The sequence below is a fragment of the Gigantopelta aegis genome, chromosome 4 (assembly GCF_016097555.1).
Source record: "Gigantopelta aegis isolate Gae_Host chromosome 4, Gae_host_genome, whole genome shotgun sequence".
In the NCBI taxonomy this organism is placed as follows: domain Eukaryota; kingdom Metazoa; phylum Mollusca; class Gastropoda; order Neomphalida; family Peltospiridae; genus Gigantopelta; species Gigantopelta aegis.
Window position 1 is genome coordinate 47,477,920 of NC_054702.1, and position 19,829 is coordinate 47,497,748.

Genomic DNA, 19,829 nt, shown 5'->3' on the forward strand with positions numbered 1-19,829 from the left:
CATATCTCAAACTTTTATTTTTCAAACAAACTACCGATGGAAAACTCGTTTTATGGAAGATAAATTCCTACTGGTCCACAGTTGTTCAGTTTTGTTTACAGATTAAAGTAAGATTATTGCATAGTCGCCAACTGGTGAATGTGATTTTATTTTTTTAGATTCCAGGGAATGTTTTTAGTCGCCATGGCGAGTATTTTACTCGCTTTGTAGAGCGCTGATTATGCAAATATTTAATAATAATAAACATTATTATTAAAATCTATCTTAAAACATCTCCTTCTATAAGTGTACATGATACCTTCATGTATTCCACAATGCATCTAAAAACAACTGGAAATTTAAAAAAAACATTATTGGGGAGCATGCCCCCGAACTCCCCTAGCATTTTCGCACCCTTTGGGGGCTCAGTTAACGTCAAACTATTTTGCCAACCCTCTGAACAAAAATCCTGGGGGAAATACTGAATACCAGAAAAAAATGTCATGAGAACGGTAGCGTCCACGCAAGATTTTAATATATAACTGGTACTTATCTACAAAGACGTACCAATCCGATTAAAACTTCTTTGCCTATTTAATTTATTATTAATTAGAAACAGTCCACCTTGGTAAGGTAATAGATCACTCACTTATACTGTTCATATAGTTATGAAGGAAATGTTTTATTCAACGACGCACTCAACACATTTTATTTACGGTTATATGGCGTCAGACATATGGTTAAGGACCACATTGATATATAGAGAGGAAACCCGCTATCGCTATCTCATGGGCTAGTCTTTTTGATTAGCAGCAAGGGATTTTTTATATGCACTATTCCAGACAGGATAGTACATACCACGGCCTTTTACACCAGTTGTGGAGCACTGGTTGGAACGAAAAATAGCCCAATAGGGCCACTGATGGGGATCGATTCTAAACCGACCTCACGTCAAGCAAGCACTTTACCACTGGGCTACGTCCCGCTCCCATATAGTTATGACAAAAAGAGAAAAGGGTCTGAATTAAATAGTGGCTTCTGTAGCGTACACAAATGAACTTGTTACGAAATCAGCTAAGTTGGTAAAATTGTCTCGATTAGTTCATAACTGTTGGCCTACAAAGCTTACGTGAGGTCCCAAAAATGGCAATCGTGTAATTTTATATTTTCTCTAAAAAAAGAAAGCAAAAAAGAAATGAAATTTAGACAGAATAATAAAAAGAAGGAAAAGAAATCATAATAGGCATGTAGGAATAAGCCTAGGTATTTTTTTATGTCTATTTTTTTGTTTTTTTTAATCTTTAAAAAAAAAAAAAATCAATTAAAACTTCATTTAAATATTTGTATTTTAGCCAGAGGTTAATGAATGTGCATATGTTATTTATATATGGGCAATTCCACGGTTACTTGCATTACATTTTTACCATACTAATTCTTTTGATTTGCTCAGGATTAATAATTATACATGTATTCAACACTTATTTTCTTTATTACAGTTTATTAGTTAAATAATCAATGTATATTAAAGCCACACACCCTAGTTCCATCCAGCGAAAATAAATTATAATTTGGTTAATCTACAAACCTGTAACACACTTAGATCACGTTTTTATCAAATGGAGTGAAAAAGCAGGTTTTATATCGATAAATACCATGGGAATCCCCATGTCCCAATTGCTTGAAATAATTTTGAAAGTTAGTATTCTGATGTCACCGGTAGATGTCGCTCGAAGCACAACAATGCCTACGTCACGACAAATTTCACAGACTTGGGGTGCGTTCGTTTCACCTCTCCTGGACATGTTCCAACTGTTCTGTCCTGGTTTTATCCCCTCTCCAGATATCGTAAGACTTAGCAAAATTATTGGTTTTAAGAGTGTGTAATGTTTTGTATTGAGACACTTACTTGTCTGAACTTTATTGTTACTGAAAATGTTCACGAACTGTGAAGAAAAATCTCACAAATGAACAACAACAAATCAACAACAAGGATGTTGATTGCGCGAACCGTGCACGAGAAAACAAACCGAACCAAAAAGATAACGGTCACGTGGTATACCAACATCTGTGACGTTTACACAGGAAGATTCCCTCTAAAAATAGATTGGACCTCGCTTGCTTAACGTTTTTTTCTCGATAGCATTTCGTGGTTTTACAAACATCAGGATTACCAAAAAGCACTTCAGGTGAAAGGAAATGTGTATTCTAAATAATAAAATGTAAGTATTGTGCAATTTTATTTGTGAAAAATGGGGTTTAATAGCGAAAAACAACGCCGTAATGGTTAACAAATAGCCGTAACTAGGGTGTGTCCCTTTAAATATAAAAAAAAAAAAATTAAATATGTCGATTAGTTTTCATACTGTGAATGTGTAAACATCGGTTACTCGCATTACAAAGAAAGGACATGACAAAAAAAGAACACATTTAAAAGAATCATAGTCACTTCGTACCCAAGTCATATCGTACCATCCATTTTGTACCATGCTGTCTGGTCATTTCGTACCCTAGTCATTTCGTACCTTGGTCATTTCGTACCATTGCAAAAAGTCATTTCATACCCAAGTCATTTCGTACCATTGTTAAAAGTCATTTCGTACCCCAGTCATTTCGTACCCTAGTCATTTCATTCCAGTATATAGAAAACGAATTGACTATAGCATAAAAGAAGTGGGTTTTGTTTTAAAACTTTATTATGACAGTTTGAAAAACAGAACACGTTACTGTGCAGCATATCGTTATTGGTACCCATAATACCTGTCAACTGTTATTTCCATTTTACCTGACAAGAGCCGTATATGGTATTTACTACTAACTGACAACTGCGATTTTGTGTGAAAAGGCTCCTGATAATTAGTCCAAAACAATATAATGGACCAACAAAATATTATTTATTTATTAGTTCTTCTTTTCAAGCTTGCTTATTTGCATCTTATTTGTTTAAGAAATAAACAATAACAACCTTAAAACATTAACTACCTTACTGATTGCCAAATTAGCCAATTGTTAATGTTTATACAAAGTGGCAATAATTTTTAGTCTTTTGCTAATAAAATATCCCTTAAATTAACCACAAATTTGTAATTTAATGTTATTTTGTAAAAGACATTACCAGGGTGATTGTTATAAATTGTTATACCATGGTACTAAATGACTTTCAGTTATGGTACGAAATAACCAAGGTACGAAATGACTTTTTGCAAATGATACGAAATGACCAGGGTACGAAACGACCAAATTAGGTATGAAATGACTATGGTACGAAATGACCATTTTACGAAGTGACTAGCAACCATTTAAAATGCAGTCTCCTAATACTGTAACAATTATGATAAAAGTGGATATTTTGGTGTATAGCTACGGTGTTTAGGTATCTTTATATGATAAAGAGTTTTAAAATTGTACAATTAATACATTTTTGGTTATCAAAATAGTCAGTTACTCACGTTACAATTTGTCCACTATTTGGTAATGGCTAAAAAAATAGATTTAAAAAAAAAGAAGTTTTTAAATGTCAAACTTTTATTGAAAGAAACATCAGAAAACCACACAAATCAACTGGGTAAATATTACCAACAAATTAAACTTACAACAAGTTAAACAATGAATAAATTAACCATTGTCTGGACAAAATTTTGGGGAAATGTAATGATAATTAAAGGTAGGAGAGTAATTTATTATAGTTGTTAACAATTTAGTTCGGACTTTAAGTAGTCGAATACTGGGGCCGTTGCCCTAAGTATTTATAATGTTCTTTATACTGACAGTGCCAAAGGAAAGTCCTACATGCCCTGCCACTCCCCCTCCCCATTTGCGAGCCTTTTTTTTTTTTTTACATATTCATATTGTTTGCCATTGTAACCAAAATCTGATATAGTACCCGATCCGTCATTCTCTCCCCCTAATCCCAAAGTCGTTCCTACGAGCCTGTAATGACGTGCAATATGAAATCTTTGTAAATTTATTAAATCTGGGACAAAGTTAACGCCGGTACGAGACGTCAAATTGTGTGCATTTCGAGTCACTGACGTGACTGAGTGTAACGCCTAACGATTAGGCCTACTTTACAACAAACATATCAAAACCCCAATCTTACCAAGGATTTCTTTTCTCCTTGATGCATGTGGTTCATCTGTGTAAACCCATTCATAGTCTCCTCTAGAAATTCGTGCGCCCATCTTGTTGAACAAACTGTTGAACAAACTGTCAAACTAGACGAGTTCTTTAAAAACAAACTGAAAAACCCATCCTCACCAGGAAGCAGTTAGGCGCCTTAATACACTAAACGTAACAGCGCATGTGGAATAGTCTAGCGATAAGCTCTGTGTGACCCGAGTATGAGGTCACCCGTTCGCGATGAATATGCATGCGCAATAGGAATGCGAAATACCTCTATTAGACTCGCAGGTACGCAAGGGTCAATCCAGTAGCCCGTGTACGGGAAATTATGCAGGTGCGCACGCGCGTGTGTGTGTGTGTGTGTTTGTGTGTGTTCTACTTCTAGACTGGGACGAGCGAAGATTCGTTTGTGTTAGGGTGAGAGGAGGTGGGGGATAGCTTATGAGAAAAAGCTTTCTATTCGATAAAAATTTAAGTCATTACACTTTGAAATTTTCATATACTGGAATGTCCAAAAAACAAATCATACGTCACCGGACATATATTTTTATCCGCAGGCCATTGCTATATTGCTGAAAATGAAATCCAGCAGATATCATACACAAATTTGTTGGCTACATATCTACATACATTGGAAGTAAAGAAAAAATTTACTTTTAAACATTTACTGACTATTTACTTCACTATAATACTATTGAATACAGGTATCAAAGTCATTAGGCCTACACTTTTTTAATTTTTGCACAGATACTAGGCCTTATGCTGGGTAAGTAAATTAAATATTAAACATATTTACTGTTAGGTCTACCGACAAAAATTTCGAGTCCGAGCTTGTTTAAAAATACCCCATACATAAATAAAAATTTATTAAAATTCCACCTAAATCGTTTGTGCACTTTTGTTTTAGAAAAAGCTTCATTGGAGTAATCAACATTATTTTCCATAAAAAATTCTATCATGGGGCTGGGTTCGGGGGTGGCGGATAGGGGTGGTGGTAATTATTCCCATATATCTACAGATATGTACTGATCAATACTAATGTCATAAAATGATCTGCCCATAAAACATGACGAACTAGTCGGTTATTAACAACCACAATTACACGAATTATAAACAAATTACACATAGATGCGAGTGCGAATAATTTTAACATGCTCATATACCACTAGAGTTTCGAGCATGTCCGTCCCGGGGCCTGTCTCTGGATAGGCAGTGACTTGCTCCGGGACACAACAAAATTAAGGGGATAATTTTGAAATTTACATCCAAAAATTAAATAGTGGGCCTTTAAAAATTTGATGCGCATCTCTAATTAATATAATTAATAAAAATAATTCTACTCATTAAATTTAGTCGCTGGATTAGATCGGGCGGTCAAAAAGAAATTAGATAGATAGATAGATGACACGCCTGATTTGGGATTGGGGGGGGGGGGGGGGGTGAAAATGGACAGCATTTTGAAAATAGCAATTAGTACAAGAAAGTAGTAGGATTAAAATTAGAAAGAAAAAAGTTACAAGCCAAAAGTAACTGAATTAACTGCTCAGCCGAATATTTATATAATTTGGAGTATTTTAGAAGGACAGTCCAAAAATAAATAAGAGAAAGAAGAGAGGATCGGACGATTTAATAATATTTTTTAAAAAAGAAGTAATTCCGACATAAAATTTTGAACGAAGGTCTAACAGTTTAAAGTCCGATCTATATGGTCCGGGCCGGGGGTGGGGTGGGGGGGTGGGGGGGGGGGGTAAGTTTGAGGTGGGTGGAATTTAGAATACGAATTTAGTAGTTAGGTCAAAGACCGAAGACCAAAATGTGCTACAAAAATTTAAGTCCAAACAATAAAATTAGAGTGCTCGACCGAAAAGGTTTTAAGTTGATTTGAGCAATTTAGACGGGCTGCCAAAATAAAGTGCGTCGGGCTGTTTACAAAAAAAAAAAAAAAAAAAAAAAAAAAAAAAAAAAATTGAACTGCGGCCAAAAATGTTAGTCCAACTAAGCCCTAAAAAAGAAAGTACATGTCCTAGGAGAGGGTGCGCAGCGGAACTCATGGCGAGTTGATGGGGTGATCGGCTCGGAACTCCGGGAAGAAGTGAGGCAGGTCGATGTAGCACTCTCCCCGAAGTATTGCTGAGTAGTCTTCCGGAAGTATCAGCTTGATAATGCGATGGACGATTGGATTATCCATGTTTGATTTCAGCAAGCCTTGCCGGTACATCCCGTTCCGCTCCGACGTCAGGTAGTAGATGCAACTTCCCTGAGTTGGTCTCTAGCTCTTGGTGACGAAAGGACCTGGCAGCTGAGAGGTCACAGTGAACAAAGATGCGTCATAATTGTTTATAGAACGAAATGGACTTTTTCTTCTCTTTTTGCGAAAACTGTTGTCCTGCTGCTGTTCTGCTGGAAACGTGGCAGATACATCTTGGTAGTGCTCCTCATTAATTTATTTTAATACTCAACGGAACTATAATTTTATTATACCTCTTAACTGTCTGCTATTTATTATGTACAAAATGAAGGATCTTGACCAATTTCCAGTGTATAGTAGTAAGTACAGAGGATAGGCGCTCTTAAACTGTTGGTGGATGTAAGCAAACGTCAAATTATTGACTCGAATAACTGTCATCTATGCATGCTTACGGCACTCGGTAGGCCAATATATCTTAGGTTAAATGCTTACTGACATTATAATATTCACGAAGGCTAAAATATGGATAAATCATATGGAGCCAGTTTTACAAAACGTGGGCAGAATTTACAAAGCTTTTTTTTTTATGTGCCACGCGTTTAACTGGATACATTTACACCTACATTTAAGAAAAACAGGGGCTTCTAACCTGAAGCAGTCGTAAATATTTTGGTGTTACGTGTTCGCCACGACAGCACTTCGACAGTCGTAGGAAAAGTTTAGTAGTATAACCCGAAACACACGTAGCTTTGGCGTAAAGAAGACGTAAAGCTAGAGGAACACGTCTGTAAAGACTTGCACACTTACACTAATGATTCCCTTGTTCCCACCAATGAGATTCATAGAAAATGCCTGTAACACGTACTGACAACAGACGGGTTTGATGTAGTTCCGCGGTAGAGCGCTCGCTTGAGGTGCGATGAGTCGACGCAGAATCAATAGCCCTAAGTGTAGGCCTACTTGGATTTTGTCCTTCCCAATTAGTACCCCACGACTGATATGTCAAATACTGTGGTATATACTGTCCTATCTATGAGACGTGCATATATACAAATCACGTGCTTACTTTTTAAAAGCAGTAGCCTGTGTGACAGTAACGGCCCAGCAGAATTAGCAAATGTTTGACATTCAATAGCAGTCGTAAAACATTCTCAGTACTGTATATTCAATAGTGTATGTAATAAGAATTAGTTTAATGTGGAAACAATGCTATCTGTATTTGTCACCTATGTTAATAGTGTTATTAGTTACGGAGCGAAAAAGTGTCGGGTTTTCACCCTGTTTTAGACGTTGAAAAGATCCATTTACAATGTTGTAAAAAGTTACTAGGGCTACGGAAAGGCACATGTAACGATTTTGTTTATAATGAATTCGAACGATTTTCATTGTGTACAATAAGAAAACTAAGAATCTTTAAATATTGGATAAAACTACATAATACTAATAACTATATATTAAAAGCTATATTTGAGGAAATGGAGCAATATGGAGATAATTGGTTAATGAATGTTAAAAAAGAATTTAATGCACTTAGCCTAACTTATATATGGAATTTAACACATGTTGATGACAGTATCTACAATATAATTAAGGAAAGACTATGTGATGTGTTTAAGCAGCAATGCTATAGCAGAATAATGGCAACACCAGAAGGAAATTTAATTAAGTATGTGGTAAATGAACGAATTTAGCTTCCATTTGTCACTTAAAAGAAATAGCTAAAATTAGAATGTGTGCTCGTAAGTTAAATGTAGAATTGGGTAGATGTATGTGTATGTATGTGTATGTGTGTGTACACACACACACACACACACACACACACACACACACACACACACACACACATGTAATCAGTTTTGTATGTGATGTTTATATATGTTCTATGGATCTCTGATCTGAAATAAAAATCTATTATTATTATTATATATATATATATATATATATATATATACATACATACATACATATATATACACACACACACACACACACACATATATATATATATATATATATACAATATGTGTGTGAGTGTATGTATGTATGTATGTGTGAGTGTATGCGTGTTTGTGTTTGTGTGTATGTGTATATATTATATTAAATAGGGTAAATCACTCTCCACCATTATCCTGTACAGTATTTATTTATGTTTATGTTTGTATAATGCTGATAAGTTGTAAAAACTTAAAATAATAAAGCATTTGAATTCAATAGCCGATGATTCATTAATCAATGTGCTCTAGTGGTGTCGTTAAACAAAACAGATTTTATAATCGCATAGAACATTTCAAATTCAATAGCACCAAAACCACGACCCTCACCAGCTTCCAATCCCGGTCGGACTGCTTGTTCTCCCGTACACATGGCAGCGCGGTGTTTTGAAATTTAGTGAAGACGAAAGAAAATGATTTATATATATGCATTTCGATAGTTATTATGTACACTGTTCGTAACTACAGAATTTGTTTCCAAGTCTGAGAAAAAGGCTACATGCCAAAGAGAGACGTTTTGTGAAATGTTAACAAAGGGGAATTACCGTTCGCATGTAAAGGATATTTTAATTCGCGCGGTTATCTGTATAGGCCTGTCGTTGTAGATCTCTAGCTGTCTCGGTGGTTTCGCAGCTAAGCCATCGGACATAAGACTGGTAGGTATAGGGTTTGCAGCCTGGCACCGGTTACCACCCAGAGCGAATTTTAACGACTCGATGGGTAGCTATAGGGCCACTTCACCCTCTACTCTCTCACTAACGACGATCAACTAACCCACTGTTTAGGACAGACAGCCCAGATGGGTAGCTATAAGACCACTACACCCTCTACTCTCTCACTAACGACGATCAACTAACCCACTGTCTAGGACAGACAGCCCAGATGCTTCAACCTTAATTGGATATAATTCTTGGTATATATTTAGGCCCAAATAAGAAATTATGTGAAAGATTCAATTGGAAAAATAAAATAGATAAATTAAATGCTTTAATTAGTCTTTGGGGGTAAAAGAAAGCTTACTTTAAATGGAAAAGCTACGGTGTGGAATACTATTTTATCTTCTAGATTGTGGTATATGATAAGTACTATTCATGTTCCTAAATGGGTAGAAAAAGAAATTCAGACGTTGTTTTGTAAATTTATGTGGGACGGTAAAATATCATTAATAAAATATTCTACAATTATTGGGAATAAAATTTTGGGTGGATTAAATATACAAGATGTTTCTTTTAAAAAGGTTGCTTTTCGTGTTAAGATGCAAAAGAAATATTTTGATAATGATTTTAAAGCTGTTTGGAAACATACAATGTCTGAATTTGTTGCAAAATATATGAATATGAATTAATCTTATAACATTTTCAATATTGTTTTTAATGAATATTCTCTAGTAGCTATTAACCCTTTTTATGCTGAGGTGAACGTCATTTTGCCATGGATTTAGGTGAAATATTATCTCAGCCACTTTTTAACAATCCTTATATTAACCTTAATTGGAAATAAGCAAAACAAAAGTTTAAATAAAATGAAATGAAATATTAATCATCGTCTAATGGATGTCAAACATTTGGTAATGATGACAGTCTTAGAGCAGAAAGCTTCTACATATTTCAGTTAGTAGCATGGAATCTTATATATGCACCATCCCACAAACAGTATAGCACATACCACCGCCTTTGATATAACAATTGAATATTATACTTTTAAACTTGGACAATATGATATTGTATGAAATGTCAATAAGAAAAAGTTAAAGTTTGTTTTGTTTGACGACACCACTAGAGCACATTGATTTATTTATCACCGACTATTGAATGACAAACATTTGGTAATTCTGACAGTCTTAGAGAGGAAACCCTCTACATTGTTTTTCCATTAGTAGCAAGGGGTATTTTATATGCACCATCCCACAGCCAGAAAAACACATACCACGGACTTTGCTATACCAAACGTGGTGCATTGGCTGGAACGAGAAAAAACCTCTGATGAATGATCTTAATCATGAGGTGTGGAGCACAAAAGCAGTAGACGTACCAGGTATAAAATAACAATTACGAGCGAGTTTTAACGACTCAATGGGTAGGTGCAAACACTACACCATCTTCTCCCTCACTAACCACTAACAATTAACAACTAACCCCCAGTCCTAGACAGTCAGCCCAGTAACTGAGGTTTGTGCCCAGGACAGCGTGCTTGAACCTTAATTGGATACAAGCACGAAAATGTAAGTTGAAATGAATGAATCACAGACCACTTACATGGTTGAATAATCAATTATTCAGTCAACAGTATTATGAGTTACCTGCCCATAATGTCCCTCAACTCCGTTACTGGGTGTCAGTCGTAACGGAGTTGAGGTTATGCATGACTCCTTCAACTCCATTACGTTTTTAATAATGTACTCAACTCCAAGATGAGTAAAGTTCACTATGTATTAATTATTTGAATATAATAATAAAATGATATGAGATTCAGTGGTCATAGTTGTTCTATATGCTTCCCAATAATCATATATTTTTAATTCAAAAGTGACACTTAATTGAATAACATTCAAAAGGAAATGTACGAAACCTGTGACATATTTGAACTTTTTTTTCTTTTTTTTTCTTTTTTTTTAAATAATTTATTATCCCCAGCCAAGTTTGACCATGTCAAGGTTGGGGAGCCTTGATTTCATAGCCTTACAATAGAGTTGCTATATAAGTGAAAATGCATAATATTATAGTAATTTAACATATAAATATATTTCTAGTGTTCCCATATGGTATGACATATTTGAACTTAATTAGTAAATTCCAATATGCGAATAAGCACACCATTACATTTTAATAGTTATAGATTTAACTGTATTAAATAAGCTGTATTTAGACGATGAATTAAAACATATCTAATTATTATATACATTTTCCACATTATCAGTTTTGTGAGTGTAACGGACTTGAGTTTCAACTTAATAAGCATCATTTGTGTTTGTAATAAAAAAAATTAAAATGCGCGAAACATCACTTCTGAATAGCATACAGTAACCAGAAATACAATAAACATAATCAGCGACGGAAAAAAAAGAAGATAGTTGAAAAGCGATTTGTTTCAGCTTTAAAGATGTGAATTTAACCATTCAAAAAACAAAACAAAAAAACATTGACGCAAATATTGTTTAATCTGCTAAAATGAGCTGACAATCTAGACAATAAGTGAAGAAACCCGTTGGCTCCAGTTGGTTACTGTTGCATTGTACTTTTAATTAATAACAAGATCCTTTTTTTCCAACTATATAGGCCTACACTTGCATAGGCGTTGAAATATGGTAGCAACTGTGGGGTGGGAGGGGGGTGGGGTGGGGGTGGATGGCACTTATTAAATGCGAGTTCATTTGTGCATATTGTGGCCCACCCCAGTTTTAGAGTTGGAAAGGAGCCAGTGCCCCTGTTTCCCCCCCCCCCCCCCCCCCCCCCCCCCCCCCCCCCCCCCCCCAACCCCCCCCCCCCACCCGTCCCCCCCCCCCCCCCCCCCCCCCCCCCCACCCCCCCCCCCCCCCCCCCCCCCCCCCCCCCCCCCCCACCGTTTTCGACGCCTATGACTTTTCGAACAAACAGGATATTATGAGCGTTCGGTTGGTTGATCAAAGGTATTCTGTTATCTGACCACAACTTATGTTAATACTCTCTGTACATATATAAAATGCATTGCATGGGCGAGAATGTGAGACAAAACTTATGTAACGAGTTTAGGAATTGTTTTATTTCCAGAGCGAAAGTCTGTCTAATATATCACCAAGTAACTGACATCATTTTGTGACGTGTTTACGATCGTGATGCAGGCCGTAGGAACAATCCCATAGACAGGATAGCACATACCACGGCCTTTGATGTACCAGTCGTGGTACACTGGCCGGAGCGAAAAATAGCCCAATATATATTGAGAAAGGAAACCTGCTGTCGCCACTTCATGGGGTACTCTTTTCGATTAGCAGCAAGGGATCTTTTATATGCACCATCCCATAACAGGATAACACATACTGCGGCCTTTGATGTACCAGCCGTGGTGCGAGAAATAGCCCACTGACGGGGATCGATCCCAAACCGACCGCGCATCAATCGAGCGCTTTACCATTTGGCTACGTCCCACCCTGAGTAGCCCATTGTGTCTGGGTTTCCTCTCATTTGTGTGGTACTTATCCATAGCCTAAAAACAAAACAATAGCAACTGTATGATCAACACAATGAAAAAGATTGACAGAAATAATGTTCCAAAGTGATTAATGGACCTTCCTGGAAATTGTCAAAATCAAGAATGACACCCCACGCACGTGTACGGGGCAACTGCGTGTTGCATGTGCAAACTGGAATGTGTTTCGGTGCGTTGAGAAACGGACATGAACGTTCTTTACTAGGATGTCTGTGGTCTATTTTTGAAGAGTATATATGTCTATATATATGTCTATATATATGTCTATATATGTCTATATATATGTATATATATATATCTCACATCCATATAAATTTGTAACAGCAATACGTAATGCATGTTGAACGACTTTGTAAAAGTAAGTACGGTTTCAGCGTGTTTATCCATAAACCATATACTAAGCTTACTATTTAATGACGCACACACAAAAAACCTAACTAAATGCATCTATTCACATGCGAGGCGAGGCGTAGACCAGTGGTAAAGCGCTCGCTTGGTGCAAGGTCGGTTTGGGGTCGATCCTCGTCAGTGGGCCCATTGGGCTAGCTATTTCTCGCTCCAGCCAGTGCACCACTATTGGTACATCAAAGGCCGTGTTATGTGCTATCCTGTCTATGGGATGGTGCATATAAAAGATCCCTTGCTGCTAATCAAAAAGAGTAGCCCATTAAGTAGCGACAGCGGGTTTTCTCCCTCAATACCCCTGTGGTCCTTTACCATATGTCTGACGCCATATAACCGTAAATAAAATGTGTTGAGTGCGTCGTTAAATAAACCGTTTCCTTCCTATTCACATGTATATAGTAGTCATAATATTTATGCTAAATCATCTACCGTTTTATCGGTATTACACATTTAACCCACAATCACACATATGGTGTTTTGGTAATAAAGCCCGCAAGTCCGTTTATTTATATCTGCAATCAAACACTCGAATGACTATAATACGTAATCAAAAGTACGGTGTACAACCTGGAGGACTTAATCGAACAGAAGCATGCTCCTGACACAAGTTTAGTCTTTACGGAAACTACCGAAAGCTTTGTATTAAAAAAAAAAAAAAAATCTTGTCGAGAAGAGAAACCAAGATGGCGTCAGTAATCGGCTCGGAAGTGGAGATAGCTCAAGATATGCCAGAGGTTGTGGTCGAGGATGATATTCCAGTGGATATATCTGTGGAAACTGTGGAAACCACCGATGGCACTGTGTCTGTACAACCGATGATAGCGTTACAACCGTTGCCAGAATCGGCACACGAAGAAATTGTTCTACAAACTCGGGAGGAGGTTGTTGGCGATCCCAACCTCGTGTATTCCGATAGCATCGTTCCTGCCCCAGAAATTGAAATAACCACAGAAGAAATGACAACTCCCAAAAGGGGAAAGGGTGGAAAAAAGAAAGGAGGTAAATCAAAAAGCCACTTGGGCATTATTGGAGCAGGTGACTTGAATTTCGATCCATCGGCAGCAAAGAAATGGGAACAAAAACAAGTGCAGATCAAAACTTTAGAAGGCGAATTTTCTGTAACTATGTGGGCATCAGGTGTGTATATGCTTTTATTAATGTGTTATCTTAAAACATTGTTTTACAAGTTGTGATCTTCAGTTTGCCATTTAAACTGTCTTGTTACAATTATTTTAGCTTATAACATGCGACAACCGCTGAAAACCACAAAAGTAGATCTAAACCAAACTGAACTGACGTGAGACTTGCGACAACATGATGTATTGACGTATCTTTAGTTCCGATATAAAGAAAAAATGCATATTAGAAGTTTGGAATTCATTTTGTGCTATAAACGTTACTTTTTGAAGTTTGTTTTGAAATCGCGGTCGCCATCATGATTTCATGGGCGCCGCCATATTTCTAATAAGGAACATGGCGGAATTTTAGTAAAATGGCGACTGGGCGCCATCTTTGTGAGGTGTCCAAATGGCTGCTCTCGAGAACTCTTTATAATTTAACCTTTTAGCGCCTGAAAAACAAACTAAAATACATTCCCAAAAATGTCTGATGTTACAGTATGACATTTGTACTACACAAAATGCTGCATAAGACAATATTAAAACATTTACGGGCAATATTTTAGTGACCTTCAAATAACCTTGAATAGCCACCATGTTCTTTGTTCAAGATAGTTTTGACTTGCGCGGTGAACCCATGACGTGTTGCACTACCTGTGCGCAATTAAATACATACATTCGTATTTCTCAGTTGATTTTTGTACAATAAAGAGACCAGTAAACTATAAGATTGCAAAATAATGATCATACTTGTCTTTATTCAATATTTAGTCAAGACTCGATGGCTTAGTAAAGAATAGCCAGGGTCGTACCTAGCAGAAAATGGGGAGAGGTGAAATAACTCCCCTCAAAAACAAGAAAAAAGAAGGGGTCTTCTTAAGCTAGTAAAAAAGACACTTATATTATACAATAAAAGGACACATTTTCATATTTTTGGAGTGAGGAGAACAAGTTATGCATAGTTTAAAAAAAAGAGTAGGTGTCCGTAAATAGAAAAAATAACTCGCTAGGTCCATAGTTGATCACAGGAATTAAAAAACCCAGTAATAATAAAACCTCGGAAGGACTTACCTTTGAATGGCACTGTCACTAACCGTAACTGGTATAATATCGGCCCACCCCTGCCAATTATTATTTTTAGTTAGTTAGGTTTAGGGGAGAGGGGGCTGGCCCAGTGGTAAATTCCGCGGTCAGTTTAGGATCGATCCCTTTGGACTTACCTTTGGCACTGTCACTTAGTAACCCTAACCCAAACCATAACTGGTATAATATCCGCCTGGTCCTACCCGCCAATTATTATTTTTAGTTAGGGTTAGGGTAGAGGGGCTGGCCCAGTGGTAAATTCTGCGATCGGTTTGGGATCGATCCCTGTCTGTGGGCCCATTGGGCTATTTCTTGTGTACATAGTTAAAAAAAAAAAAAAATATTCTCAGGCGGGGCAGGGGATGGGGACTCGGATCGTAGTCATAACGGCCCCAGTACTAAACGGCCTTAACAATAATTGATCAAAACAGCCCTAAAAAAGTCAGAATGGAAAAAGTCAAAACGGCCCTTAACAAAAGTCAAAACGGCCAAAGTTAAAAAGTCATAACGGCCCTTGAAAAAAGTCAAGACGGCCTTAGATATAATACTAATGTATTACATCTACACAAATGTCGAGAAATGCAGGAGAGTCTTGATGCGTCCTGAAAATAAGGATGTGTGTTGATCATGACGGTATCAAAGATCGGTCTATCGGTCTTTTCAAATACAAGGTCAATTGGTGGTCTTAATTATATTAGTAAATTGGGGAACAGGCCCGTTGTGGCCCCCGGGTGAGCAACGCCACTAAGAACTCGTTCAGACGATACACACTCACCCGGAAAGCCTAGATGGTCCACTACCCCCACCCCTTCCCTTTTTGAGATTGAATTATTAAAATAATGAATTACAGGGCGGGCACGCACGACACCCCGACGAGTAGCGCCACATGGAACTCGTCCGGGGGGCACGGCTGGGTCGGTCTATCAGTGTTGTTAAATAAAATGTTAATTGGTGGTCTTAATTACAATAGTAAATTGCGTTGTGTAGGCTAATAAATTGTTACCAGTGATTCCTTTGTTTTGGTTATTTTTATACATATTTTTGAACTGTCTGTGATATAGGCTATATTGATTACTAATTATTACTAATGGGAATTAATTTAACGTGATAGTACCTATTGGCCGTTCTGACCATTTCTTTTGGCCGTTTTGACTTTTTTGTTTGGCCGTTTTGACTTTTTTGTTTGGCCGTTTTGACTTACATGTTCAGGGCCGTTTCATCATGGGGCCGTTTTGACCGCATACCTGGGGACTCTAGTGTACCAATAATTCTGAATCAAAAATATTATTGGTAGTAAAACCCCACCATTTAAAAAAAACCAAAAAAAAAAACATCCACTGAAAAGCCAAAACAAAAAAGAAAACGTTTGATAACTGTATTGTTGTGGGTTGGTAATCTTTTAGAAAATATCTATCCCTTATTTTGCCCCTCAGTATCTGGTAGCCTACTGAAAAGTTGGTACGATGTACAAGCTGCCTTATCTTTTATGCACTGTTAGTTAAAACGTAGTTCAGTTAAAACAGAGTGTTGGTCTGATATTCATGGGTATTCATTTTGCTACCGGCCTCAGTGGTGTTGTGGTAGGCAATCAGTCTACAGGCTGGTAGGTACTGGGTTCGGATCCCAGTCGAGGCATGGGATTTTTAATCCAGATACCGACTGCAAACCCTGAGTGAGTGCTCCGCAAGGCTCAGTGGGTAGGTGTAAACCACTTGCACCGACCAGTGATCCATAACTGGTTCAACAAAGGCCATGGTTTGTGCTATCCTGCCTGTGGGAAGCGCAAATAAAAGATCCCTTGCTGCTAATCGGAAGAGTAGCCCATGTAGTGGCGACAGCGGGTTTCCTCTCAAAATCTGTGTGGTCCTTAACCATATGTCTGACGCCTGATGCCATATAACCGTAAATAAAATGTGTTGAGTGCGTCGTTAAATAAAACATTTCTTTCTTTCTTTTTTCATTTTGCTAAACCTGGGATCAATCCCTGTTGGTGGGCCCATTGGGCTATTTCTCGCTCCAACCAGTATCTTAGTACATCACAACTGGTATATCAAAGGTCGTGGTATGTGTTATCCTGTCTGGGATGGTGCATATAAAAGATCCCTTGCTGCTAATCGAAAAGAGTAGCCCATGAAATAGCAACAGCGGGTTTCCTCTCAATACCTGTGTGGTCCTTAACCATATGTCTGACGCCATATAACCATAAATAAAATGTGTTGAGTGTATTGTTAAATAAAACATTTCCTTCCTTCCTTTGTAAATCTGTGCCTAGTGAGCCTAGTTTTGCATGTAAACGTAAATCTACGACTAAACCACAATTCTTATTACTATTATAGTACAACAAATATAGTTAGAAGAACACATTTCATTTTCGTTTTGTCTATAAAATACTCCAGCTTCTGTAATGATGCAAATTTCTGCGTGGAATTGATGCCAAACACGTGCAAATGTATGACCGGTAAAACTGCTAGTAGCAGACGTAAACTTACGATGTTTAGTGAAATGGGGCCCCTGATCTTGAACTAGTTTGCATTTAGTCTTTCTGCATTAAAGTTCAAAGTCAGTGTTACTAAAAATAGAAATTATGATGTCTACAGACTTACATGAAACGTTGCAGTGTTATTGCCAAACTACAAGACGATTTGCAGTGTTTTTGATGCCTTGTTTATTTTTAATCTGAATATTATCGTGGAGACATAATAAGTTATATCGAATGAAATATCAGTGTGCTCTCATTACACAGTCTAATTCCGGTTGAGTGTTCATTCATTACCGTCCACTGAAGTTCCTAATTGTGACAACGAGAACCTGTTCTGTTGGCATTCTTCATTTGAAGTTGCACAATTTAACATGGATTTCAGTGGCAGATGACATCTGTGCAGTGAGACCTGTGTGATTAGGGTCCAGAGTTGAGAAATAATTATGAAATGTGAAAATGTACATACCAGATTTTGACTTTCAATTTGTGACTGGACTCATTGATAATGATAGACGTGAGTAATGTTTCTAGCCCCATTCCAGACAGGGTTTGTGCCAGAGGGTAAAATGGGTATGGTATCATACCCAAATATTTTTGCAGAATTTTTTTTTTAAGTTAACTTTTTGACAAAATTAATTACTCTTATCAGTGCTCAAGTTTTACGGTCGTCCGGTCATCTGTGATGACCTAATATTCAGTCGGGCAACTTAATTCTATGATACTAGTTGCCCGTCGGACGACATACTTTTTTTTTTTTACACCAAAAGGCGAGTTGTGTCGCATATATATAATAATGGGATGCGATGGGAACTCTATTTATATGCCCACATCCACAGAGGTTCAGGCACGCCCACCCCAGACTTAGCCTCTGACTTCGCCAGTGACCAATTCCGGACAGGAGTGGGAGGGGGTAAGTTTGAGGTGGGTTGAATTTGGAAAAATTTAGTAAAGTTGAGAATAACCATGTCCAGGTAGAAATTGAGGCCAAAAAAAAAAATTGACTGCTCATCCAAAGGTGATTGGAGCAATTTAGACGGACTGCCAAAAATAAAGGGCGACAGACTATTTACAAAAAAATAAACAAAGTTTTTGAAATGGCGGCCAAAAAAGTTTAAACTCCAAAAAGCGGAGGTTACCTGTCCTAGGAAAAGGTTAGCCACTACAGGGACGAGATGAAATACCACTCGTTGAAGTTCGGTATCAGCTTCCTGAAGCTGTGTCCCAGTAGGCCCTTCACTAGCTGAATGTACTGGGAGCCGGCGATGATCTTAAGCATCCTGTGGACGGTGTAGTTGTCCATCTCGTGGTAGAGGAGCGCTTGTCTGTAAAGACCATCGCGGCGTGACGTAACAACTAGTGCTGGTCCCGTTCCTCATAGCTCTGTCTTGTGGATGGCGATCTCGTTGCCGTCCTGGAAGGTCTTGAAGCAGTCCTCGACGATGCATCCAGGAAGATATTTCGGGTCCGAGATGTCGCCGACCAAGTACTTAGAGTACTGGCCCTTGAGTTTTCCGGCTGAAAGCTGCCAGGTGCCCCGGGCGGTAGCGGACAGCCGTGTCTTGGCTGGTTGGTCACTCGGGTGAGTGATGGCCTTCTGCTTGGCAACAGCAACATCCATGGTCGTCACAGTGGAGTCCTCCATGGGTGGAGGCCTCGACGCGGACGGACGACGAGCTGGTGACGCTGGCCGCGTTGTATCAAACATAGGTTGTTCCAAAGGCGGCATCGTTTCAGCTGGTCCTGTTGGGCTGGCTGGTCTGTTGTGGTGGGGGCGGCGACCCGGTGTAAGCTACGCGGTACTCTTAACAGCTTCCCGTAGCTGACAAGAAGCCCCCCCCCAGATGGGGGGGGGGCATGTCGAGAGCACATCATACTGTGTCTTCATCGCTTGCTGACATAGGAGTGGCATAATAATGTGCAGTTTCCTTGCCCACAATCGCTTTTAAACTGTTTGTTTGTCACTCTGAACTTCCTCGGCTGATTCTGTGAGACATCGGGGAAAATTATAATCGGCTGAAGTATTCCGAATAGTAAACATTCCAGTGCATTCGATTGGAACATAGAGTGCTTTCGATTGGAAAATAGCTGATGTATCAGCAAATCACAAAAATCTTAAGCAATTGGGCCCTACATTTAAAAACATTATTAAACAGTAATGTATTTTATTGTCAGACAGTACATATTACGTTTTACATTGACAACATATTAATTCCAAACCTGTTGGTTGCTGTTTTATTGGAATATAAATATAACTCTATTTTCAAAACACGGATGAAATCAGG

At 38.0% G+C, this 19,829-nt stretch overlaps 2 protein-coding genes across 3 annotated transcripts in view; one reads left to right on the forward strand and one right to left on the reverse strand.

Annotated features, from left to right (window-relative positions):
- LOC121370634 (sphingolipid delta(4)-desaturase DES1-like) overlaps positions 1–4,255 on the reverse strand; it is a 29,082-nt gene extending 24,827 nt beyond the window's left edge. The window contains exon 1 of the mRNA XM_041495999.1: positions 4,076–4,255. Coding sequence (XP_041351933.1) covers positions 4,076–4,157 — 82 coding nt within the window. The 5' untranslated portion in view covers positions 4,158–4,255. The remainder of the gene's footprint in view (positions 1–4,075) is intronic.
- Positions 4,256–13,550: 9,295 nt separating this feature from the next.
- Positions 13,551–19,829, forward strand: part of LOC121370635 (transcriptional repressor protein YY1-like) — a 46,748-nt gene continuing 40,469 nt past the window's right edge. For both annotated transcript variants that reach the window (XM_041496000.1, XM_041496002.1), the window contains exon 1: positions 13,551–14,004. In XM_041496000.1, coding sequence (XP_041351934.1) covers positions 13,551–14,004 — 454 coding nt within the window. The remainder of the gene's footprint in view (positions 14,005–19,829) is intronic.